At 44.7% G+C, this 26,165-nt stretch overlaps 1 protein-coding gene across 1 annotated transcript in view; it reads left to right on the forward strand.

Moving 5' to 3' along the window:
• Positions 1–22,164: 22,164 nt before the first annotated feature.
• Positions 22,165–26,165, forward strand: part of TBX20 (T-box transcription factor 20) — a 37,374-nt gene continuing 33,373 nt past the window's right edge. The window contains exon 1 of the mRNA XM_063406630.1: positions 22,165–25,593. Coding sequence (XP_063262700.1) covers positions 25,467–25,593 — 127 coding nt within the window. The 5' untranslated portion in view covers positions 22,165–25,466. The remainder of the gene's footprint in view (positions 25,594–26,165) is intronic.

Genomic DNA, 26,165 nt, shown 5'->3' on the forward strand with positions numbered 1-26,165 from the left:
TTTTTCAGTAGCTCATTTGACCAATTGTCATGTGGTACAGAGACTCAAATAACCCCGTGGTGTTGGATTTTAAGGTGAACAGTGATCCAAGCTCTGCCTGTCTGAGCTCCCTTTGTTAGTCCTGCCCTAGGGCTCCCTCCAGCTGCTCCAGTGCCACCTCCAAAGCTGGGCATGGCCAAGTTAACCCACAGCTGTTAGCACCGATCATGCTAAGCCCCCTCTGTCAGCTCCTCCCAGCATGGGAGCCCCAGAGGAGACCCTGGGATGTGAGGCATGCCTTAGTGGTGGCTGTGCTAGGCTGATGGTTGGGCTTAAGCACCTCAAAAGGTCTTTTCTGACCTAAATTGTTCTTGGAGCTCATGAAATAAACAGTTTTGTACTTCAGTGAACTGCTTCACCTTTTCCTACTTGGAGATGTTCAGGAGGTCTTTAAGGGCCTTAAGCACATCATAGCAGGAAATGGGGGACTGGCTTTTCCAGTGTCACAGTAGTTCGTGTTAGTGAAAGGTGGGGACCAAAAGAAACAGAGAGAAAACTGAGTAAGACCCCTAAAGTACTCCAAAAAGAAGTTATTTTAATGGTACTCAGCACCGTGTTCAAGATTAATTCATTGCTCCTTGATATAAAATGGTCAATTTTTTATTATATCCTTTCATTAAAAAAAGCGTGTTAGCCTGTAGAAAACTTTGTAAAGATTCGCTTGCAAAGAGACTACTCACTATTTTTACATAATTTTGAAAGGATTTTAGCATAAGAAACTACTCACAACCCACATTTCAGTTTGCAGTTATCAGGAGTTGAGGGGTGCTTGTTGTGAACATTATGACTTTGGTTTTCTTGGAGTAGTAGTTAAGGGGATGTTATTTGTTTTGGGTTCTTTTGCAAATTGTTGTTTGGCTATGACCAGAACAAATGCATCATCTCAGTTAGACGGGTAACTAATGACATGTTAGAATTTCTTGGCTATTGGAAAGAAGCTTTTTTACAAGAGAGCACGAAATGAAAGATACCCAAAACTGCTTAAAAAATTCTGACAGACCAACCCTATGTCCAGGAGAGGTTGGAAAGGCTAGGACCCTTTCCACTGTTAAAAAGGGAGCATCCTGATAGTACAGTGCAAAAGAAATTTAGATGGAGTTCTGTGTGTCCTGGACTCCTAATGAGTCTGCTTATCTCTAACCAAAGATAATCCCTTCTTCTTCTGATTTAGCATGAGAGGCTGGGTGATGGGAACATAATCTTCTACTTCTCAATCCTTCTGTCCCAGAGTTCAAGTACCCCAGTGTTTCCAAGTTCTTTGACACTTTTCCAGCATATTGCTCCCATTCCTCAAGCTCCTTCCCCATTCCCAAACTGTTCTCACAGAGTTTTCTGTTTCTTCCCCAACAGACCATGACATTTTACGACCATCTACCCCAAGGCCCCCCTCTCCTCACCTTACCCATTTCATAGTGTGGCAGCCTTTGAATAAAACAGTGGGTAGCAGAGTGTTTGGTGAGCTCTCCTAGGCTCTCCCTCTGTCTCCCACAGCAATTAGAGCTGATGAACTTGGTTTTCAAATATTCACTCCCAGCTGTCTACAATGGGAGCTGTTAGATGTTGAAATATTCCTACAAACCTAGTTCAAATAGGATCCTTTTGTAATGAACAAAGGAAAATGGTGTGAATTTCCTCCTGAGAGACAAGAGATTGTGAGTTTGGGTGTGCATGCTCATGAACATCTGGTAAAATGCTATTTGGTGATGAAAGCTTCCTTCACATGCTCAAGTCCTGACAATATCACATACTGTTTAGTCTAAACTTTTATTTCAGCAAGTGCTACACTTTTGCTTTCAGTGACCTTGTACATCAGTCAGAGGGCATGCCACACACACTGTGATTTCCACTCTGAATGGGGAGGATGAGGTTGAAAATTGCAGGTTGTAAACTCTACCACCCCAATACTCAGCCCCCTTTGTTGCAGCTAAGCTTGTTATTGTGGAATAATTATTGTTATGTCGACAAACCAAGGACTGGGCTGGTGACCTCTGCGATATCAAGGGTGCTGTTTTCATGAAACTCATTTCAATAGACATTTACGAGCAACCTTGAACTGCAGCAAAGATACCCTGCTGTTCTTTTGTGGCTTAGGTGGCCTACATGGCACAGAGTTGATGCTGCAGTAGATTCTTTGCGCAGCAATCTCTAGCAAACCTATTGATTGTGTTCTGATGTAGTCCTCATGATGTAGACCTAAACTGTTATTAAAGCTGTGTTACCATTTTGGTTTATGTCCCTTTGCCTTATTTAATTTTCTATATGTGAAAAAGAAGAGGATGGGGAGGAAATACTGTGCCATTTGTACTCTGGTGTTTTTGTTATAGCTGTTATCTGGAGCTCTGGTACGTGGACAGTTTTCATTACACATGTAGGAACTCTAGGACAGGAGGACAGCATCTCTGCCTTTTTGCATTTGTGTCTCTGATGACTTGAGGAAACAGAAGATTTTAGAACTGTGGTTATGCCCAAGTTATCTATATTACTCAATCCATGCTGTTGGAACATTATCTAAACATGCAGGAATAGGACACAAGTAACCAGCTCTTTCAGAGATGGGAGGGAGATTACCATTGACTCCTCTGACTGCATCAAAAAGCTCAGAGAAACCACTATTTTTTATTTGAAAGGAAAAGTTGAAGAACCAAAACATAACACCTGATCCAAGGCTTTGTAATGGCTGCTTTTGACGGGATTTGGAATAAAGTCTTTGACGATTAAGACTTCTGAATGCAAACTTAATATAGGACAGTGCCTTCTAGTATTCTTCAGGTCCCCTCTTTTCTTAGGGAAGCAATTAATGAGGAGATGAAGGGACAGATGTCACGGCTGAACAGGGGAGCCCATTGCTCAGGTTTTCAAAGACTTTGTGCTCAGAGGGAATAGGTACTCCAGGTATGACATTTTATGACTTCTCTTTTTCATGCCTTCTTTTAAAAAAGAGTTTTCTGACATGTATTGCTAATACATCGATAATGTTCTGCAGAAAAGTTTCCTGCAAAGTTTCTGTGCTGATGTGAATGTGGAGAAAATTGTTGAGGAGACAGTTTTCCCCTACATAGTCAAAGTCCAGAGCACAGAAGGTTGAAAAAATATCATTTAAATGTAAATGAGGCCTATTGCAGATGCACTCAGTGACAGGGAAGCTGTTTTGCTGCTGAAGTGCTAAAATAGAGAACCTGCACTTTCGAAGTATGAAACCAAGGATGTTTTGTCACTTCCCATGTCACAAGTGAAAGACGCCTGAGGTGAATTTTCACCTGCTCTATTCCTTTTATTCCAGAGCAGACAATCATCCACAGTGAACTAGAGAGGGTATCAGGAGAAAGCCTGTATAGTCTGTTATATGGTAGCCCTTAATATATATGCTTCTAGCAAGTTTGAAAAAGTCTGCTTTTACTTTAAAACCCCAGAAATTGAAAGACTGAGGTGACATTTTTCTCTTGAGGTACTACAAGAAAACAGTACTGGAATAATCTTAGCCGTGCTGGTAGGTATTAAAACAGCATTGCAAGATTCTTTTCAACTGATCTAAAGAAGTATGAAGAAAGGTGTGGTGGGGTGGGGTGTATTAATTGATTTTTGCTGGGGTTTTTAATATACATTTGCTCCTACCTAAGTCAGAGATTTAAGATTGGGTTGGATCTATGATAGTGTTTCACTTCTATGGACTCTCCTTTTGCTGGCTTCTTCCACCTGTTTGTGGAGTGCTGTCTCTCACTTGTTTGGGCAGTCTCACTGATAAGGGAGTCATATCCTAAGCAGAATTTTTTTCAAATGTCAGATCTTGAAAGAAAATTTGAAAATCACATTGCTAGTGCTGTGTAAAGCCTTTGTAATTTAGTAGTGGCTTTTAAGAGAAAGCTGATGTTTTGCGTTCTGTACTGATTAATACATGTTCTTAGCATAGCTCAAAAGACATTTCAAAGGCTGGAATTTCATAGATCTTCAAAAATTGCATAGTTCTTGTCCAGCCAGTTGAACTTCTGAAGAATTAATTTATTCTGTCTGTATCCCTTCCACTAGCTTATGCTTCCATGCACTAAGGTGGACAGGAATATATCTGCACTGTGTCTAAAAATAGGCTTTCTGGTTGTTCAAATTCTACCAAGCAGAAGATTAAGAACTGGAAGATATATAGGTGAGTGCATATGTACCTGTGCAGAGCACATTTAGTTGAAGGACATTGGATGAAAGGGGCAGAGCAGTTGATAATCAGTACTTTTTCCAATAGAGTTCAAACAGAGATTTCTGGTAGAAGTCACTGCTTGGAGTTTCTTTTCTTCTTGCTGTTAATGTCACAGAACCAGGTCTTGTTCACTCTTGACCTGCAAGATATGCTGAAGTCCTCCTGAGACCATCGTGTCTGAAATTAGACCAAGAGAGTCCTCACCTGGCTAAAAACTCCCGTTTCCCTAGGATTTCTATGCTCAGTGGGGTAGAAAGTCTATTAAAGTTGCACAATGCTCACTTTTTCAAGTCAGGCTCCAAGGAGGCTCATAGACATACTGTGATTTCCGTAGTCACAGCCTTCCCTCAAAATCAGGAAGCTGTGCCTATCCACTCCTGAACCATTTTACTAAAATTAAAGGCATCAAAAAGAATACCCAACCAACAAAATTGAAATCTTTCTTCTCTTTTTTGCGGAGTTGTCATGCCTCGATTGTAAATTAGAATTTTAGGACTTTATTGGGGAACGGAGCATTTGGCTGCCTCATTTCATCCTAAATCAGAAATAGCATAATAGAGCAGCTATTTTGCAAAGAAAAGAACAGGAACTACTGCCCAGAAAACTGCCAGTTTTCTCCTGTCTTTGCAGCCAAGCCCTTGGGCCCCTTTCATCTCAGCCCTTGCTATAATTGTAACACCTGCTCTGGAGTTACACGGAGAGCTGAGCCAATAAAGGTGGTGGTTTGCAGACCTGAGCGCACTGGAGCGCCTGAGCTTTTTGGAAGGCCTTGCTTTCCCTGGCCCAAATCCAATACACCACTTAGACATCTGCTTAACTTTAAGCATGTGAGTATCCCCTTTGAAGTCCTATGTATATTGTTTTGCTGGACTGAGGTCAATGAGCTCAGTACCTTGCAGGATTGAGCTCCTGAATGTCAGATTTGATTAAATGCTCCCCTTTTCTTCCCCCCTCCTCCTCTCCTGCCATGAAAGCCTGACCAGAGCTAAAACAGCCTCAGCAAAAATAAAATAAGAAAGAAAAAAAAAAAAAGAAAAAGAAAAAAAAGAAAAGAAAAGAAAAAAAAAAAAAAAGAAAAGGCAGGCAGCTGTTGGGAAGTGAGCCTGGCTCAGCTGTAGTAGCTTGGTTTTAAACTGTTGCAGAGCTAACCAGAATAAAAGCAGAGCAAAAAATCCAGTTGGAGATCTGGTTAAAAATTGAACCATCTACACTTTCCTAAGGGAGCTGGAGAATCTCAGCTAGAAGTGACAGTGATCACGATAGTGCTGCCTTTTTCTCCTTAAACTCTTGGTGCTCTTGCTTCACAGGTACGACTGCCTGTTTTGTCTAAGTGCCTCCTGTTAATTGTCCTCCTGTTTCTGCTTTTTTTCCCCGTGGCTCCAAAACACACTCTCCACAAGTGGAAAGGACCGTGCTCTCTCTCCCCCAGTCTGTTCCTTGTCAATTCGCATCAGTTTAAGGTCAGGAAAGCTAACGGGGAACAAGGCACTGCAGCATTTGAACTCAACCTTGCCTTCCCAAGGAACAAACTGACAATTAGCACAGGGATCAGCATCAAAAAAGAGCAACCCAGCGTGAAGCCTGTCTAATTAGTCATATGAACAGAGGGCTTCCCCTCCACTTCCTCAGGAACACATGCCTGTCAGATCTGATACAAAGAGACTTCTCTCCCTAACATAATACTGAAATTAGGTTGAGAACAGGTAGCCCTGCTTGTTTAAGCAACTGGAGGCTCAGCTGCAGGATCGGCTTGCACACCCGTATCCGCGGCTGCAGCATGCTTATGACCATGTGCTTTGCAAGTGATTGCAGGATGTTTCCTTCCTTGCAAAATACAGGGGGGAAAAAAGAAAGTGAGTTGATTATGTTGCTAATCTTCTCGATTTAATAACTTTTCTTGTTTAGATGGAAAAATGAGCAAGGGGAAATATTAGGGATGAAAGCTGAATGACAGTCTCCTAATCTCAGAGAATTGTGCTGGTTGAGAGGAGACTCCATGTGTCTGACTTGTTTTTTTTTTTCTTTATGAACCAAACATGCCTTGATCCACTACAATATGAAGGACAAAATAAGTATAACTTAAAACTTTTATTACTGCTAATTTTGCTGTAGGATTTGGATAGTGGCTAACAGCTTGAAATTAGGATCCTGTTGCATTCACTCTGTGATGAAGGTGATAACCAAAGCTCACGCAGACTAACAGCTTGTCTAGACGGAGACACAAAGAAAAGGAACAAGACAAATTAACTTAAAGTGTATATTTTATGATTAGTTATTTAAATTCCTGAGTTAAACTCCTAACTCAGAGTTTAAAAGTCCTTCATCTTAGTCTGTGATTCTGTTGAATTTACTTTGTAAGTGAAGCAAATGAGATGAAATAAAAATGCTTTTACCATGTTCTGAAACTTTTCTGATGTGGGCTGCAGAATGTATGTGGCATGCTGGCAATTCTGAATTTTCATTTTGTTCTTGAACATAAGGTATGTTTTATAGTGCTGTGGCTTATTTCTGAAAGGAAAAAGGAATAAGCTACTTGGACATATAGAACTTTTGCATCGAGGTAAAGAAACATCTGCATAGGTGCTACATGCACATAGCAAGAAAAGAAGAAACACATCACCACCACTGCCACAGTTTGGTCAGTGCATCTGCTGAGCTTTTATATAGTGATGTGCTGCAAGTCCCTCAGCTGTGGTTTCCATACAGACCATAACCTAGACTGAGCTTGCTTCTCTCTTTCTCTCTCTCTCTCTTTCTCTCTCTCCTATTTCTCCAAAGTGCTTTATGCCTCAGTTTCACTGATACATCTGTCATTTCAGACAAACTCTCTGCTCCTTCTGTAGGGGCTGCCAAAGAGCCATCAGAGAAGCTTTGCTCCCACAAGTTACATAGGCTGCCTGTTTGTGACAGGACACTGACAGCTGCATGTTCAGGTTTGGATCTCTGGCAAGGCAGCAGAACACCAGTACCGGTCTAGGCATCTGTATTCAGGTTGCTCCTTTGTTTATATACCAAAAAAGGAACACAGATGTTTTTTATTTCATACAATGCTGGGCTGAGTCTTGGGAGACATGCATACACTTCCTACCATGACATTTACCTTCTGGTACTTCAGGGAACAAAGCTGGAACAGTTTATGCAGTTTTTCCTGTCCTATCTATCATGATCATACACTTATTTGCAAAGAACTTGAGCTGTCCCACTGAAAAGTGTGATAGAAGGCCTTTTCATCATTAATTATTACTATTGATATGGAAGCATGGGCAACCCCAGCTTGAGCTAAGTATGGGCTCATGAGGAGCACCACTGTGCCTAAGAAGAAATGCCCAGGACCTGAGACTCTGTACCTCAATTCCTTGTTTCCTCGTGTAGCAGGGTGTGGGTGTCAATTCCTCTGACACACTGATTCAGAAGCACTGCCACATGCCTGCCAGGGAAGCTGCATCTCCCCAGCATTTAAAAAGTGCTCTTTGCTTTGTTCATGCAGATGCTCCATGTATTAATTAACTGAAATCAGATACTTGTTGCTTTTAGCAGCTGGTATTTGAATAGACACTTGGTGGCACACTTTCTCTGAACAGTGCTGTGGGAATACTTAGCTGTTTTGTTAGGGACCCTTTTTGTTATTATCCCTTGTCCTTGGCATGGTGGGTTCATACAGGTTGCCAGCCTTGTCCTCTGGCTTTTGCAGCTTACCTGGAGAGGATAAGCAGGTGCTTTTGCAAAACAAACAAACGAAACATTTTCCCACAGATCCCTTTCCAGTTCCCCAGAACGAGATGAATATTGATAGGCAGGGTTTTCTGCAAGTTTTGATGATCACCTGTGTGGTTCCAGCTCAGCTGAATTTCACTGTGGTCTATGGGTGGTGGAAACACAAAGTGCTGTTCTCGTGGATTTCCTAGGCATTCCTTCCTGTCCTGCATTTCTGCTTTCTAGAGGGTACAGTATTTGCTTATACTCAAATTCTTCAGTATTTGTATATACTCAACAAAACACCAATGTTTGCTTTAGCTAGCCTTAGTGCTACATGTTTCTGTTACACTCGCACATAAGGAAGAACTTCACTGTATTAAAAAAGAAAAGGTATTTGTGCCAGTAGCAAGAAGAAAAGTGTTTTGTGATCTTTCCTCATAAAAATATTTGTGAGTCATAAATAGTATTTACCCTGCTGCCCCTGTTATAGAAATACTTTCCTAATGCTATTGCTCAGCCATAAAGCTGACTTCTGCTTCCAGCAGAGTTCAGTGGTGTGAGCTGTCTAATACAGGTATCATCTCTCTGTGACTATGCATTTCTGGATCACCAAGAGAAGAATTATGTGTACATTGCCCTGAAATTTTACAATTTTACATGGTGCACTGTTGACTTCCTGTGCTTGGTGAAACATAGACTGAAATGTAGAAAATGCATAGGCAGTGCCCAATGTTTGTTGAACTTACAGCTCTGATCATCTTTCCTTTGTGCTGCTTCTAGCAGCTGGTACTTCAGTGTTGCAATGGACTGCACAGCACTGGGCGTGGGGGCCACTAATGAACCAGCAGCAAAGAACTCTGCCAAAATCCATTGCCATAAGAGCACAAAATATAGAGAAATGGCCACATTGTCAAGTGTTTAATATATTTAGCTGTGGACAAGAACTGAGAGAGAAGGGAAAGAGCAGTATGTATGTTGCATATCAAAGACGTCTGTCATACAATGAACTGGTAACTAGTTTCCTGGTGTTTTATCAGCCCTGCAAGTAGTATTTTAATTAACAGGTAGTTGTCCAAAGCAGTCTTTGCTTATCTGCTCACTCTCCTTACTTAGTGTATTATGGCATTTGCTGCTCTGCAAAGCTCTGAGGACTTCTGCAAGGAGGAGAAGAAACAGCAGATTTGGTTCCCAAATGCTCTAAAGCTCCATTTAAAACCAGAGAGTGAGCAAAGGCTTCCCATTGCTCACAGGGGAAGGTTTCAGATGATATAATAGTGTCCTTTTCATCCTTTCCAGCTCTGGTTCAGGTCTGTTAGCCATTTCGGCAGTGTCCCTCTGAGGGAACGTTAGCGATTCTGCTGCTGCTGACTCACAAAAGGCTCCACTTCCTTGACACATCGCAGTGATGGCAAAGAAAGCCCCTCTCCATGTGAGCTATGCTGCATCCTAGCCTGGTTCTGGTTATGTTCCTCTCCATACCACTATACTTCTGCAGAGAGGTAGTACCCACCCAACTGGGGTCACGTCTGCTGCTAACAATCTGCCGACACATTAGATAATTTATATGAGTTTCTTCACTGCTGCCAAGGGCAAAATATTCCCACATATACCAGCTTTTTGTTATCTTTTTTTTTTTTTTTTTTAAACCAGATGCGGGAGAAGCTGCAAAAGCAGGGAAAGTTCCTGAAGTATTGTGTGTTTAACACTGCCTGGTCTGCTCCCCAGAAGTGTAGGATATGAAACAGTGGGGAAGTAACAGCCAGGATTTTTTCCCCTTGGCATGTCTGGTGGACCTTTTGCTTCTTTGTTTCTTCCTATACTCACCTGACGTGGATGTTGTGCAATTTACTGTCACTCTCTTTTAATTGGGGGAGGTCTAATCTAATGATTCACCTGCAGGATCTTCATCTTCAAGACTGAACACACAGGTAGTTTGCAAGACGTCTTAATGTCTCTCACTGAGTTTTTGACCCAAAGAACTGACTTTATGTGACGCAAAGCAGATATGATTCATTGTTGGGATGTTATCATGGGGAGGCTATGTTTGTTGCCTGTTTCTCAAACCCATTCTCCTTCAGGAAACAAGGTTGAAGCAATTCTTCCTATCCCACCCCTTTTCCAACAAAACCTCTGAACTACTTGAGTAATTTCGATTTAATTTGGAAACAAGGACAGGATGTCAACGAATTTCAATGTCTACTTGTTTTGTGATTATAGACAGACTAATATATGAGGCCAGAATTCTCGTCATACTTCCATTCACGGAAGAATTACAGCATGGCTTGATTCTCTAATTAGAAAATTATTGACATAGCAAACTTTATCACAAGACATAAAGTCATGGATGACCAGCCTTCATAGGTTCTACTGCTTTCTACTACTAATCAAAATAATTCCTTATGTCCTCTTCAATACATGCAACAGATAAACTGTACCTAAATTTGCACATAGTGCTGCTCCACTGCATCACAGAGGAGTAGCCTGGTTCCCAGCAAACTGAGCATGAGGTAGATATACCAGCAGTCTTGCTCCTTGAGCCTCAGCAACTGGTCTGGTTTCCCAGCACATGGAGTTTTGTGAGCTCTGACATGTTCTTCCTTGCTTTGATTACACAGGTTTCATTTGTAATAAGCTCCTGTTAATAAAAACCAACCAACAAAACCCCAAACCAATCAAACAAACATAAAAAAAAGGTAAATTCAAATTATACCAGAAGAGGCAAAACAAACTTTAGTTGTTTTGCATGTGCTACTGTCTCATATATAATAGTTTATACCTTTTCCAGTCCCTAGCATGTGGATGACTACACAAGCTTGTTAGGAGCTTCACTGTAAGCCTTCAGAAAGGACCTCACCTAGACATGTCTTAAGCTATTTGGTATCAGTGGGACACATTAATATCAAATCTGCTGAACAGATAGTAAATCTGTTTTCTGTCTTTCTTCTTAAGAAGGGAACCCAGCTTTTGTAAAATCTGGGTTCCATATGCAGAGCCAGCTATGAAGTCTTTCCTTTCACAGGAAAAGCCTGCACCAGTGTCCTCAAAGTTTCATCAGCTCTGTTATGCCTCTCATGTCCCTTCCATCCCCCCAGGAGATTCAAAGTACCAGTGCTTTGGTCAGGCCTGCCTCTTTTTTACTACAGACAGATGGGAATAAGTAGGTTTCATGTTCCCACTACCTGTTAATAAACGGGCACATTGAAGGACCCAGGTAAAGAGCCTAGCAAGGAACTGCAGCTTCTGGTGTCAGTTTTATGAGTCAACAAAGATGCTGTGACCAGGTTATAATCAGTCTATTAACATGACTCGTTCTGAGTTTGGCTGCAAAAGTTTGTTACAATCCTTCCCCCCTGATTTATGGCCTTGAGGGGAGGTTATTTTAAGATATCAAGAACTAAGTTCAGGAATATGGTTAACTGATGAAATGACCCTGTCTTTGTTAGAAGGTGCATGGCATGTTTCCTGTGGATAGCTGGGCTAAGTTGAGCAGCAACTGTGTGTTAGCAAAGATCCATCTGAACAGTGGCTCAAGAATGTATAGCAGTGACACACCACAGGAGGAACACTGCAGAATGATCCTGTTTATTAACTCCTCTGCCTCTGAGGCTGAATGTGACTGTGTCTCAGTTTTACATCAACATTTATGTGCTCAGAAAAAGAGCTGGCATTTCACAGCAGAAACTGCTTTTCTTTAAAAAAAGAAAAAAGTCTGAAGTAAAATGAGAACCAAAGTGAGTTACAGATGTCAAGGACTGTAGGCTGCCAGTGATGACATGAGATAGCATTCAGATGACTTAGGCAGTGTGTGAATAAACTGAAAATTCTTTTGCTGAAAAAAAGACAGGAAAAAGAAAAGATGGTTTTCACTTCCTCTGTTTCTCTAATGCACAACCTTCCCTCTCTACCTCTGTAGCCCATGCATCTCTCCCTTATATGTTTCAGACGCACTCAAAAGCTGGTTCTTTTTGGTTCTCCATTTTCCTTGAAAGCCCTCTCATTTCCATGACAGTTGACTCTCTGGATTTCAACGTAGTGCATCTTCAAGAATGCACATTTGTGTTAACAGAGCAAAAACAGGATAAGTGACATGGAAACACTTGAGATCCCACTCTCTGCTAAGTGGCTGCATCTCCAGTCCCACCATCGCTACCACCTGCACCACCATTGGTTGGAAAACTGCATGCTCCTCCTGCAATTCCACCATCACCACCACAGAAAGCACAACAGACACACATTTTAAGGCAAAAGAGCAAGGTCCAGAAATAGATAAGAAACAACAAGGTTAAAATGTTATTCAAAACTGTATATACTCAGTTTTTAGTGGAGGAAACAAGCAAAGCGATGGTGACCATTATGTTGTACCTGTGCTGGGCCTGCACCCATTCAGCTCTCCAGTGCTCTGGTCAAACATTAGAGAAGGATCAGTCACAGTAGATTAGCAGATGTCATCCATTGTAGTGACAGCAGGACTAAGTAATACTCCTTTTTCTGCAGCAGTCGGTAGTTTCTCTAAAGACATTTCCAAATTCAATTGCTGTTGGGTTAATTCCTCTTCTCTTATATCATACTGCAGACTGGACAGCTGCCTCAGCTGGTGTCTGAATCTTTAACAAAGAAGAGGTCAGCAGAACTATTTTTCAACATTTAGCAGAAATCTACTGAAACTGTCAATTTTAGAAAGCTGATGGCAAGTTGTTTGACAGATGCCAAGTGGTAAGAGCCCAAATATACTATTGGGAATGTTTATTTGTGGGCATAATCTCCCCTGTCAAACTGAAGAAAGGGAAACCATGCAGGTTTCAGATATTAAGTGACAGATTTCATGCAGTCTTTCTTTCACTGGGAACATGAGTGCACGTTAAACACAGAAGTGCTCTTCCCAATCCCTAGGAGCACATCAGTGCAAAAGGCACACAATCCTTTGAAACTGAATTAAGAAAATAAAGAGTTCAAGTATTGGCTGCTTTGTTAACAAAAATATTTTAAAACCTCTCTGAAAACTGACCTAATTGAATATGATTGTGTCATTAGCTGTTGGTGGGTAGAAAGATCGAGTTTAAAAATAGGTTCTATTTTTTTGTGAAAGCTCAGAAAGAGTCTACAAATCAAGGTGCCTTCCCAAGTGTCCTGTTTTATAGCCAGTACTGACATCATCTCTCTAGGTGGTGCTTTTAATCAGCAGCCTCTGATGCCTTTTCTGCAGCAGGCTGGTATCACTCCACTTGGGTTTGGGCAAGGCAAAGCAGGAAGGCAGAGCTGTTGCAGTTGTGGGCTGGAGTCTAAGACCAGTTAATTCTGACCTTGTGTTCTAGTTACCCATTGTACTGATCAAGATCAATTGTGGCATTGCCAAGGAAGGGTGGAGGCATCACCTGAGCTACAAAGCTGTCATTACAGCTGTAAAAGTTTAGCTGTGCTTTTCCTAGCATTTCCATCCCCGGAACTTAGCACTAAATCTTTACTCTCTCACTCTTAAACCTTTGGTCTTAGGATTTTTCCCAGTACCAAATATCCGATATGTCTACATGTCTATTTATTTTGCCAGAATTAACCTTGGGTTTCCCTTTTTGACATAAAACACCTGTTGTAAAGTACTCACTAAATTATATCCCAACTTTCCCCCTTTTATACCTCCTACAGCCTTACTGTACACCATTATCTTTCTTTTATGGTGGCAGCCTTGGTTTTACTATCTGCTTAATAAATCCACATGATTTATTCTAGTAAGCTAAGGGGAATTTTCTCTTCAATTCTCATTTATTCTAGACCTTTTTAGGAGATCCATGCTAATCACAGTTAATAGTTTTCTACACTATATGAAGGTGAATATCACTTCTCACATGATCACTTACATACAAGTGTTTCAAATCTGAGAGACAGAGTTTGTCTTGGCACTGGCACCTAAAGCATTCCTGGTGTTAGAAAGAAAAAAATATTCAAATTCTTGGCCTGTATTTTTGTTGCTGTCTTTGAAATCGGAAGATGCATGACAGATTTCTGTATCCGTACTTGCTCTAGAGTTTCTGTAGCAGAAAGAGGGATGTGAACTCAGGTATATGAAAAGGAGTGATGCCATAGACTTTTAAAGAGAACGCACTCATTTCAGTTTGTGTAAGACCTAAGCTCTTGATCAAATTCTTAATTTGCTAAAAAACAACAATGTAAAACATATTTCTTAACTTGAAATATCCTGCTTTAACCTGCTTAAAATAATCATTTCCATTATTGGAAAAATGTTTCAGTTAATGAAATGTGGTTTTTTATTTGACAAATATAATTTTTTTCTTTTAAATCCATATACAGATGGAATTAAAGCCTGTGATTTCAGGCTGACTTTCATCACAAAAATACCTCTTAAAGAGAAAAAGACAAACTGTTTAACCTAAATTCAAGAGACTACAGTGGAGGAAAAATAAGTTGTCCACAGTCCTCAGCAGTGCTTATGGGGGAAGACAAGGAGGCAAATCAATCTCTAGTGTAACACAGGGCTGCCTTATCTACTAATCATCAGCTATGTTGTGGCAGGATTTGGGTATATTGGGTAACTATGGATAGAAAGGCCAAATCCTGCTCCACAGTCCTTGCAGTATCCTGGCAGGCAGACTGGGGGCAGTGGAAATGGAGGAGGAGTGAGCTGTCTTTTTCCACTGATGCTCACCTTGCACAAGAGGAATCTCTCCTGCCCAGCAGTCACTGGTGGGGTTCCCTAAGGCCCAGCATTGGGGCCAGTTGTGTTTAATATCTCCACTGATGATCTGGACAAGGGGGTTGAGTGCACCCTCAGTAAGTTTGGAGATAACGCTAAGTTGGGCAGGAGTGCTGATCTGCTGGAGGGTGGAAAGGTTCTGCAGAGGAATCTAAAGAGATTGGATCGGTGGGCTGAGGCCCCACAATGTGAAGTTCTGGGTCCTGCACTTGATTCACAACAAAAACCCATGAAGCACTACAAACCTGGGGAGGAGCAGCTGGAAAGCTGCCCAGGAGAAAAGAAACTGGGGGTGCTGGTCAACAGCCAGCTGAACATGAGCCAGCAGAGTGCCCAGTTATCCTGGCTTGTATAAAAAACATTGTGACCATCAGGACCAGTGAAGTGATTTTCCCTCTGTACTCACCACTGGTGAGGCCACACTTTGATTGTTATGTCCAGTTCTGGGGCCCTCACTGCAAGAAAAACATTGAGGTGCTGGAGCATGTCCAGAGAAGGGCAACAGAGCTGGTGCAGAAGGTACAGAGAGTAAATCATATGAGACAAGTGGAGGCTCAGGGGTGACTTTATCATTCTCTCCAACTGTCTGACAGGAGGTTGTAGCAAGGTGGGGGTCAGCCTCTTCTCCTAGGCAGCCAGTGACAGGACAAGAGGACACAGCATCAAGTTGCACCAGAAGAGGTTCAGTTTAGGCATTGGAAGGAATATTTTTCATGGAAGGGGTTGTCAAGCGTTGGAATGGACTGCGAGGCAGTGGAGTCACCATCCCTGAAAGTGTTTAAGAAATGACTGGAAATGGGACATAGTGCTATGGTTTAGTCGCCAAGGTGGTGATCAGTCAAAGGTTGGACTTGATGATTTTGGAGATCTTTTCCAACCTAAATGATTCTGGGGTGGTTTTTTTGGTTGTTTTGTTGTTGTTGTTGTGGGGGTTTTTGGGTTTGTTTGTTTTTGGTTTTTGTTTTTTGTTTTTTTTTGGAAGCTTCACATTTTCATCCCTAATGTTGGGCCAAAAGAGCACACTGTAATGCAAAGGTAGTTCAATCCTTGTGTAACCAAAGGTCATCTAAATAAAAGCCCAGGAAAATCGATTTTTCTGCTATAGAAAAAAAAATAAGATGTATGATAGCTAGTAAGTGTTGTCTCTTTTTTGTTGGAAAGAAGCTGTTCTCACACTTTCTTAATTCCCCTTGTTTTTATCCCTGAGATATCCAATGTATATGACTTACACCCATTTATGAACTATATCTATGATTGTATTTCTTGGTGATTTCTTCAGCACAAGCAGCAAAGTATTATCCGATTAGTTAAGTTTCATTTGTGTTTCATAGCAACAGCAGTAACAATTCTTTCAAATTTTGTTAACCTTTCCTGTATCTTTAAAAACCCAGCCCAACTTTGTATCCTGCAAGAATGCCTGAGGTTAACACATTGTTTTATAATACTAATAATACAAATATTCTTGTCTAGCTATATTTTAAACTGCCAGATTTAAGCACTACAAGACCAAAATGGTTCTTCATTAGCAAAAACTGCACTCTCATTTGTATTAAACATAAACTGTTATAATCTCATGTCTGCCATAGGGCAGTGCTAGTTTCTATGTCACCCAGGAGCCTAATTGATTTGTATTTCATTACTGCACTCATTATTGGTGAAGGTTGTAAGATCAGCCATGAATACTGTACTACGGTCAACAATAAGTTAGGCTCTAAAACCAACCAAAAATTCCTGGTAAGGTTCAACTGAAGAAATATTGCTTCAAGCTCTTCTCTGATCCATGCTAAATGAACTGTTGACTTTAAAGGGGCCATAATTTCACCTCTGATCACCTGAAAGCTGATGGCAACCTACTCGGCTTGTAGCCACTTTTTTATATGGTGCAAATTCCAGGTTGATTGGTTTCCTCACTTTGATATAACTAATGGAAGCAAGCTGGCTTCTCCTGCAAACCCGTGCAGGCAGGGCAGGAAGTGCTCACCTCGTAGGGTTGTCTTCACGCTGCTGAAATGAAAACCCTCTCGGTGTCAGCCTTCCAGCAAGGGGTGTGCTGGGAGTTACACAGCCTTGTGAACTGTTTTCCCCCAGTTTTATTTACGACCACATTATTTCAAATAAGCTTAGTTTCCCTCTGTGAGCTTAGCTGTTGCCAGATAAATCAGCGATATGTTATGGGTACTGAAATATGTTTTTCAAGCCCTAATCCCAAATGCTTTCAAAACTGCAGGCTTAAAAAAAAGAAAAGCCTTTTTTAAGCCAGAACACCCCTAGTCCTTTTGCCCATACTGTTAAAATAAGCAAAAGCAAGGCCTTTCACCATGCCACGTAGTGGGAATTCTTCTCCCTCCATCCTTACCATGTGGAAATAAGCCAGAAATGTCTGGTGTTTGCAGTGCCAGCAGCAGAACCCTCTCGTCACCCGCTGGGTTTCTGTGATCATGGCTGTGAGACTTCAGGCAGCAGAAGGCTGCTGGAGCAGCTCTTCAGTGACAGCAGTGCTGCTCCCAGACCATATCACAAGCTCTGTTACAAGCTCTGCATGAGCTGGGAGAGTTGTAACCATAGCACTTCTCACTTTCTAAGCTCACTAGGCCAGAAATTAAACCTTCTTTGTTCTATCTTCACCTTACTCCTCCTTGTTTTCTAGCTTTTCATTTCCTTTTTTTCCTTTTTTTTTTTTAAACTACCATTTTTCTTTACACCTACCAGGAGAGAGGGATGCAAATTACAGATACATCACTGAGCAAAAACGGAAAAGACACCACTAGTGAAGTTTTTGGGAAGCAGCTGATAGCCTTCTTTTAATGCTTTCTACCACTGGCCCTCAAAGCAAAACTCGTTTTCTTTACTCGTTGTCTTTGGGCGTATTCTACTGCTGCATGTTCACAGAGGGAAAATATGCAGAGATCAGCAGTTTCAAAGGCAGTCTCTAATTTTAGGTCCTTAGCTTTGGATATTTTGGGACAGAACTTTGGACACAACAGAAAAAATTGCAAGGAACTATAAATCTAGATGAAGTAAGTAACACCCAAGACATCTCAAACTGGTGACCCAAAAGCAGACTCTTTATTTAAAAAAAAAAGTTTTAACATTTTCCAGAAACTTTTTTCTTGGTGTTGAGGTTTCTATTCTTCCCAGCGCTTCCCACTATTCCTATTTTCATATTGCCATTACAGGCAACTCTGAAACTCTCCTACCAATCCAAGGGCTGCAAAAGTCAAGAGAAAAATTTGCCCTTTCTCATAAATGTGCACATGATCATCTTTAGAGCTGTGTAAAGTCCAATGATTTTTTTTAACTAAAAATGCTCCTTGAGACTTTTTTTATTTAGCTGAAATTGTTGTAAATACTTCTAAATTGCAAATTAGTATTCCTTAACAGGCATTTTCCAACAAACAGCAAATAAATTAGCTGTTTAAATCTCACTTGCTTAACAAAGCTGTAAAGTTCTGATTTATTACTCTTTAATGAAAATTAAATATGAAATGAGGAAAAAGACAAAAAGGCCTGAAAGAAAATAAAAATAAAAGAGGTTCACTTAAAATATCTGTCACAGGTACAAGAAAAATGAACACATAAATATTGTTTCAGGATAAATTTGAGGAATGTTTGAGGAACGTTTTCCAAGCAGTTCAAATGCACAATCAAGTCACACACTAGCCAGAGATTTACTCTAATCAAAAAACAATGTGAGTGACAGCTTCCCTGAAGACTGCAAGCCCAAAATTCCAGGTAGACCACTGTACCTGATCAAGGAGAGAGAGCCATAACATCCTTACAGTCTGCCAGAAACTGCATCTTGACTTCCATCATCAAGGTGAAAGTTAAGAAGAAGCTCCATCCTATCTCACAGACAGACAAATAGACATACATATGCTTGTCAGGATATCTTAACTCCAGTGAGACTTCAAAAGTCAGGAATCAGAAGAGATTTTTCCGAAGCTGCAGCAAACTGCTTCCATATCATTGGCATGAATTTTTATGTCTTTAAAATGCGCACTGAAATAAAGAAGTCTTGTTTTCCACTTAAATTTTTGTCCAAAGCAGTGGTTTCAGCTTACAGTAAATCTTGTGCTGTGGCAGACCGTGGGTTTCTTGTATTGTTTCATGGAAGACAACTAAGAAAAGCACCACTGGGCAAGTTTAAGTGTATGGTACTGCAGATGTATGTAAGTCTATAGAAAAGTGTACACACGAGTACATTTTGTTCATCTTGAATAATATTCCCATCTGCTAAGTAAACAAGTCACATTTTGTTTTTTATAAAATTTTGAAGTGCTCTGAAATGCTTTGTGAGTAAAGAAATTAGTAATACTTTTTGCGTAAAGAAACCAGACAAACAGATTCTGTTCCAAGTCATTGAAATGCAGTTCTCTCCAATGAAGAAGTTGGACAGACAGTTCTGTGTTCTCTGTTGTCTTTTTAAAGATCTGTGAAGGAGCTTTTCTGAACTTATCTTTCTCTCTAACATGCCAGGCTTTCTGCTTAATTCTGCCAGTTAATTAATATTTTCTCTAACTCTGCAAAACAGGTGGAAGTGCTCCTAAGGACTTTGATTTTGAATTAAGCACAAAATGGTTGTATAAAAATAGAGCATCAAAGACGTGGCTTTCATCACGCTTCTTACTATTGATTTAAGCCCCAAAATCCAAAGCTGGCACTTGGTCCCTTTGAGCCTGGTGTGCATTGCATAGATCCTGGCAGTTCTGGGTATTTGGGGGAGTGACTTGTTTTGCTTTAGTTTTCAATTAAGTGATGTTGGGAAAAACGAGCAAGACAAACGTGTGTGTTAATTATTTATATGTATACACCTTTGAAAAACATCAAAGATTCACGATTTTTGGTACGTGTGACATGAAAGGAGGCAGAGGTTCCTTCAGTGAATAGTCAGGAAGGCCCTGCCTCCTCTGCCTAGCCCATCCCGCCGTGAGGAGCCCAACCTTGCCCTCCACTGCCCTCTGGTCCAGGACAGACTCTCCTGGGGCAGGACGTGGTGCTGCCTGGCCGCCGTGAGCATCGTCTTCCCGGGGATGCAAGAGCCTGTCCCCGCCGCGGGGAGGGAGGCTCACAGTCCCCACGACCCCTGGGGCAGGCACAGCACCGGCAGCTGCGAACCCACTCACCCCGTGACAAAGATTTTGCAGTATTGGAATTAAATTATCACATCCGAAGTCGTGTATTACTTGGTGGTGCTTCAAATAATAGCTGCAGAGCTTTAGGAGTTCAAGCCCTCAGTGAAAATTTCGTCAGCTTTCAGTGACAGTTTTAAACCGAAAAAAAATAATCCGTGGAGTAGCCAAACTCAGATATTTATTTTTAATAAAAATGTCATGGCTGTCATTAAATATTAAGTTCAGGTTTATACGGAAAACAGTGTATTTTCTGCAAGTGAAGGGACATTATAACCTAATGGTGTCCAGCCGATGCGGCGATGCGTGAGAGCTGGCTGACCTTGCAAGCCCTGCTCTCCACAAACCAGGCTGCGCACACCGAGCGTGGCACGCTGCAGTGGGTGCCTGTGCCATGGGTGCGCTCATCCCGGCGCCTCGGCTTGTACCACACACAGATTTGCCACACGGCTCCGCGTCGGGAAGGATGTGTTTAATGATCCTCCTGCGTATGCATCTGTCCGTGTGTCCGTGGTGAGCCGTACACGGCTCTTGGCGCTCTCCGCGGACAAAGACGTCTCCCGTTCAGGAGCGCGGCAGCCTGCAAAGTGTGAATAATTTTCAGCGAGGAGTTACACTAAATGGGAAAGCTTTTAGCACATTATCCACTGGCAATTGGACTATAATCTAATTGTCAGCCCTCGGGTCTTAATAGAGCCTTTCTCTTTCCACCATTGGATTTGCATCTGGGAGATGCCTAATAGGTTTAAAATGCCTCGCATTTTGCTCCAGTAGGCCACTTTCTCGCTGTAGGTGACATTGAGATGTTTTTGTTGTGAAATTGGATCTCGTGTACCTGGGCTTCTGCCTTGCTGGCGCGGCTCTTTCCGCGCAGGGAGAGCGCGGGGCGGCGGCAGGGGAGCGATGTCCCCCCGCAGCAAGAGCGCCGGGAGGGGGGCTGCTCCGAAACCGGGGAGCGCAAAGAGAGGGAGAATCCGGCGGACAGAGCAAGAGAATTACGTGCAGCCGAGGACAAAAAAGCTCCTGAAAGGAGGGCTGATAATCTCGTGAGGTTGCAGGGGAGCGGAATCAGAGCCGGGCTGCGCGGTAGCCTTGGCTTTGTAAAGTAGCGGTGCAAGGCACGAACGGGCGAGCCAGAGATCCTGCCCAAGCGAATAAACACCATTCTTTATGCTGGACTAACTGTTTTCACCTACAAGGGTGAACAGTAAAAAAGAGCAAAAGATTTTAACTCTTCCTTCCCGAGGCAGGAGTAAACTCAGTCCCAAAGGAGTGCTGTTACCGTGGAGAGGGGGTGCGGGTGGAGGTCAGACACACTCCGGGCAGCAGCGCAGCGGTCAGGGTGGGACGGCGGCAGGGAGGGTCTCGGCAGCGGCACCCCGCACCCCTAGGCTCCTAATTAAAGGGAAACGTGGTCCCTGCCCTCCGCACAGGCTATGGATCCGGAGGGGAGACAGGGAAGGAACGGAGGAGGAGGATGGGATGCAAATGCCAGGTTATCCTAAGGGGCAGCCGGGAGAAGAGCGGCTCGGTGCCGGGCCCCTTATCGGGGCGCAGCCGCGCGGATGCCACAGCACAGGTTTGTCTCTGCGGCGTGAAGCGTGCGGCGTGGGGGCTTCTGCGGGAACAAAATAAAATAAAAAGGCAACAGCCCCTCATCACTACGAGAAAGAGTTGGTTAAGAGCGTGGTTCCCCGCCCGATGTGAGCTCCTCTCCGCACACCCCGCCCGCCCGAGGGCCTGCGCGGCCGCGCACAAACGCGCAGCGCAGGAGCTCTTGGCACACGAGCGAAGGCGCACCTGAAACCATCCCCCTGCAGCCTCGGGTGCTCGGCGGGTTCCTGCGGGTTTTCTGTCCCTCGTGTGTCGTTCCCGTCGTGATTCTGTCTAGGTGAGGAAAGGGCCGGGAAGAAGCGGTGCTCAGGTTTTTCACGGGATGGAGTTTTCTCCTTGGCTTTTCAGGGATCAGAGAGGGGTTTTGGAGCAGGGTGCGAGCTCCCTGTTTGAAACCGGACGGCGAATTGAGACCTAATCCTGATTAAAGCTGGGAACCGAGCGAGTGCGGTGAGGTGTGCAGCGATTACCGCACGCTGGTTTTTCTGCTGGTGCACAAGAGAGTAAGGAGCTTTTTAGGCAAAGGAAGGTGGAGGGAAAAAAAGAAGTATTTTGAAAGAATAATGAAGCCTAATGAAACGTCTCTGCCACAGCAGGCTGACACTAGCGACAATCACATATATTTGCTAGATTAAAACCAAACTGCAGTGTAGATTGCGTGTTCTTCATATACAGATAAACAATAAGGAAGGGTTTAACTGAAACGGGTTCAAACGAGGCAACCGCCCTGTTGGGGAGCAGCAGGGTGGTAGCTCTGCTCTCGGGAGGGGGTCGGTGCGGTGGTGACAGCAGCTCTGCACCTGGGTGCGGTGAGGAATGTCAGCTCCGGTTCGCATCCCCTGGGAAGAACGCGCGGACGTTTTTAAGTACATCCAGTTGGCTGGGAAAGCAGAGAGGAATCAAGAGCGTGGAGGTACCAGTGTGTTCCCCTGCCATCCCCTGGTCTCTGGAAGCCGGCCTGTCGCCGGAGAGGGTCATGGGCAGGGCCGGCAAAGCAGCCCGGGGAAGCCGGGCTCTCACCCTTTCCCACTCGGGTTGCCTGATCCATGTGTCTGCCCAGTTCGGCCCCGGCGGGGGAGAGAGCCGTAGCAAGGATAAGGCGGCCGGAGCTGAGACCCATTCCCTGCCCACGGGGAAGGAGGGGGTGCTCTGGGCGTCTAGACAAGGCTCATTTCCTTATCGGAGGCGGAGCGAGGGTAAAAAAAGCCTAAAAATATATAGATTATCGTGGGATAGAGCGAAAAATTTCATGGCTTAACCAAGCAAAAGAAAAGCCATCCCATGTGGACGGACTCGTTTAAATTAAAATAAAACGAAGCTCCTGGTTGCTTTCCACCCCGGTTTTGGTTTTGGTTTTTTGGGGGGTTTTTGTTGTTGTTTTTTTTTTAACCTCCAAGGTACGCGCAGAGACCGTCAAGCTCCCAAAGCCAGTTCCTCTCCCCGGGGTGACACCTCCTGCCCAGAGGTGACCGGGAGCCCCGTCCCAGCCCCACGGCCGCGCCGCGGCCTCGGCTCCCCCTCGCCCGCCGCTCCGCTCCCCTCCGCGCCCCGGTGCGCCGTGCCCCGCTCACCGCGCAGCGCTTCCCCCGCCGCTCCCGAGCCCTCCTGCCCCGGGCCCGGGCAATGACCGCTCGCCCTGCGGGGCTGGAAATCCCGCGGCAAGGAAGAGCAGAAATCGGTCCGGAGCTGCCTCAGCTGCCGGGGCTGAGGCGGTGTTTCCCAGACGGACGCGCAGAAATACCCACAGGCACCCACCGCCCCTCTCCCCTCAGCCCCTATGGACAGCCCCTGCTAGGGATAGGTATGTTACGACCTCACTGCTAGGGAACGGAAATAAGCAAGGGAAAGAGAGAGATTGCTTTTTGGGGGTTGAGATTGGTTGCTTTTTGGTGGTGGTTTGGTGGGTTTTTACTTTGGTTTTTGTTTGTTTGTTTTTGTAGGATCTGCGCTGTTACTTTGACGGGAAGCTGTGAGTTTCCTTACTTGCACGGCGCATACAGTAGGTAGGAAACCAAAGGAGACTCAGGCATCCCTGTTACCACCGGAGGAAAGGTGAAGAGCATAACTTCCCAGGCTGTTTGTACCCTCCTTTGTCCTTCTTTTCAGGCAGGCCGGACCCTGCTTTTCGGGTAGGGCCAAGGGAGCGCAGGGCCGGGAGCTCGGGAGCCCCATCCTTGCCGCCCCTCCACGCCAGGAGGGGTCCCAGGAGCGGGGCTGTCCCGCAGGAAAACCGGACCCGTAGCTGGCGGGATGTCGCTCGGAATAAAGTGGTAAAGTGTTGGAGGGGCTTTTTGTTTGTTTGTTTTGTTTGTTTGTTTGTTTGTTTTTTAAAGATTGATGTTGGCAGAACCCCTCGTCTCTGTTTCCCTGTGTCAAGCAAGAGGCCATGCTTCGTGAGCTGACCCTCCCGGCTCGCCGGCCGCGGGGCTGGTGGCCTCTCCCCTTTCGCCCCTCTCCTCCCGCTAATGCCTGAGGAGAGACCGGGCCCCCAGACCGCTGTGGGCCACGCCGAAATCCTCTGCCAGACGCTTTAGGCACTTCTAAATACGCACGTCACCCTTGCGATAGATATTCTATCTATTAGGGAAATTCAGTTAACAAAGGGGCAAGCTGCAGTTGGTTCTCGCTGATCTCAAAGCGATAAAGCACTGTTTCGTCTTCCACACTCCACTGGCTGAGAAGGGTGGCCCAAACAATTATTTTTCCATAATAATTAATTAAGTGTAGTAGGAACGGGAGCGACACCGGGTATGTATGGCTCTTGGCACGAGTCCTGCATAGCAAGAGCCCTTGAACTCTGTTCTAGGTTTGAAAGGTGGGAGGAACTTCAGCAACAAAGTAGCACGCACTCTTGAGAGTCGTTCTAGAGAGTTAATATTTTCAGTAATGTTTTTATTTAAAGGAATTTAATAAAGCGCTGCTTTTCTTTATTTAATTTATTAATCAGAATATGTTTATATTGTATATGTGAAAGAGTACTGATGAGCAACTTACTTAAACCATTGCCTTGGAATAAACTACTCGTTGGTACCACCAGTCCGTCCCGACTTTATCTGTCTTATTTGCTTGATCAATATCATCTATTTTGGCGCAGCCGATGAAACAGATTTGAGGAAAACTCCGCAATCAGCGGCCCACGCACTGGTTTGGCTGAGAAGGGAATGCTGCAGGGGTCTCACCTGGAGCTGGTGGGGGGAGAGTACATCTCACCGGGATGACAATATTTGGGATCCGGTGCAGGAAAACCGAGGGCACGATCAGCATTAAGGAACATTCTGTCCCAACAGAAAGCACACAACGACGAAAACGGCTGCTTTGAAAGCTGTGGTCTTTTAATATTTGAATGTAACAGAGGAAATTGACACTCACACGCACGCACCAAAAAAAAAACCAAAAACCAAAAAACAAAAAACAAACAAACAAAAAAAAAAACACCCACAAAAAAACCCAAAACAACAACAACAACAAAAAAACCAAAAACACAAAAAAAACCCCCCACAAAAACAAAAAAACACACCAAAAAACATATCCACAATTACATTTCATCCTTTCAAGCGCCTCTCCGCCGTTTCTTGCCTCGGCAAAGCGAATAGCCTAGGGACCTTCTCGGGAGCATCCCCGGCCGCGCGGCCTGCCCCCCTCTTCCCGCCCGCAGGGCTCAGAGGAGCGGAGGGCGCTCCCCGAACCGCAGCCGGGGCCCCGGCGGGGACCGAGGCTGGGGTGCCCAAAAGGGGAGCGGCTGCGGGGAGCCGTCCCGGGGCCCGGCCGCCCCCTCCCCACCCTGCGGGCGGGCAGAGCCCTCCCCTCTTCTCCCTCCCTCCCCTCCCTCAGCCCGTCCGTCCGTCCCTCCTCCTGCCGCTGCCCGCCTCCGCCCCCTCCCCCGCGGCCGGGCCGGGCCGGGCCGGGGCCCTTGACGTGTCCCGGCGCCGATTGGCCGCCGGCCGATAGGATCTCCGCGGGCCCGCGTTAAGGCGGGGGAGCGCGCGGCGCCGGCAGCAGAGCGCTCCCGGGATCCCGGCTCCGCCAGCCCCGGCCGGTTCTCCCGCCCGCCCCGTCCGGGCAGCGCCGCAGCCAGCCGCGTCCCCGCGCAGTGGCCATGGAGTACACGCCGCCCCCCAAGCCGCAGCTCTCCTCCCGCGCCAACGCCTTCTCCATCGCCGCCCTCATGTCGAGCGGCAGCTCCAAGGACAAGGAGTCCCCCGAGAGCACTATCAAGCCTCTGGGTGAGTGCAGACGGGGGTGGCCGCCGGTGTCCGCGGGGTGCGGAGCTCCCGTCCGTCCGTCTGACCCTGTCCGTCTGTCCCTGTCCGCCCTGGCTCACCCTTCTCTGCGGTCCGGCAGCCGGGCCGGGCAACGGCGCGTCCCCCCTGCCCGAAGGTTTCCCCTGCAGAGGGGAAAGCAGCACCACCTAATCTTGGAAGGTTGAGTGTCTTCATCACACACAGTCGTTTTTAGGCGAAGCTGCTTATAGCATAAATAGTTTCCTAAATTCCTCCAGTTTCAGTTATGCCTCTTATTCATCCAGCTTCGCCATTTGTAGAATAATCCCACACTCCAAGGTAGTTCAATTTCTGTTCGCTGACATGAAATGAATCTCTTAAATATTTATTGTAATTCCACCCTGGTTCTGAAGTAAAATTAGAGACGCTCAGTTGTCGCGCCTAGGCTTACAAGGGGTAGTAAAACTTGTGCGTAGAGCTAAAAATCCTTTCACTCCACAGTTCCTCGATGTAGGCTCATATAGGCTGTTTTGCTTTACATAGCCCGGGAGGAGGTTTTTTGTGAGCGCTTGCGA

The sequence above is a fragment of the Prinia subflava genome, chromosome 1, assembly GCF_021018805.1.
Source record: "Prinia subflava isolate CZ2003 ecotype Zambia chromosome 1, Cam_Psub_1.2, whole genome shotgun sequence".
Taxonomy (NCBI): Eukaryota; Metazoa; Chordata; class Aves; order Passeriformes; family Cisticolidae; genus Prinia; species Prinia subflava.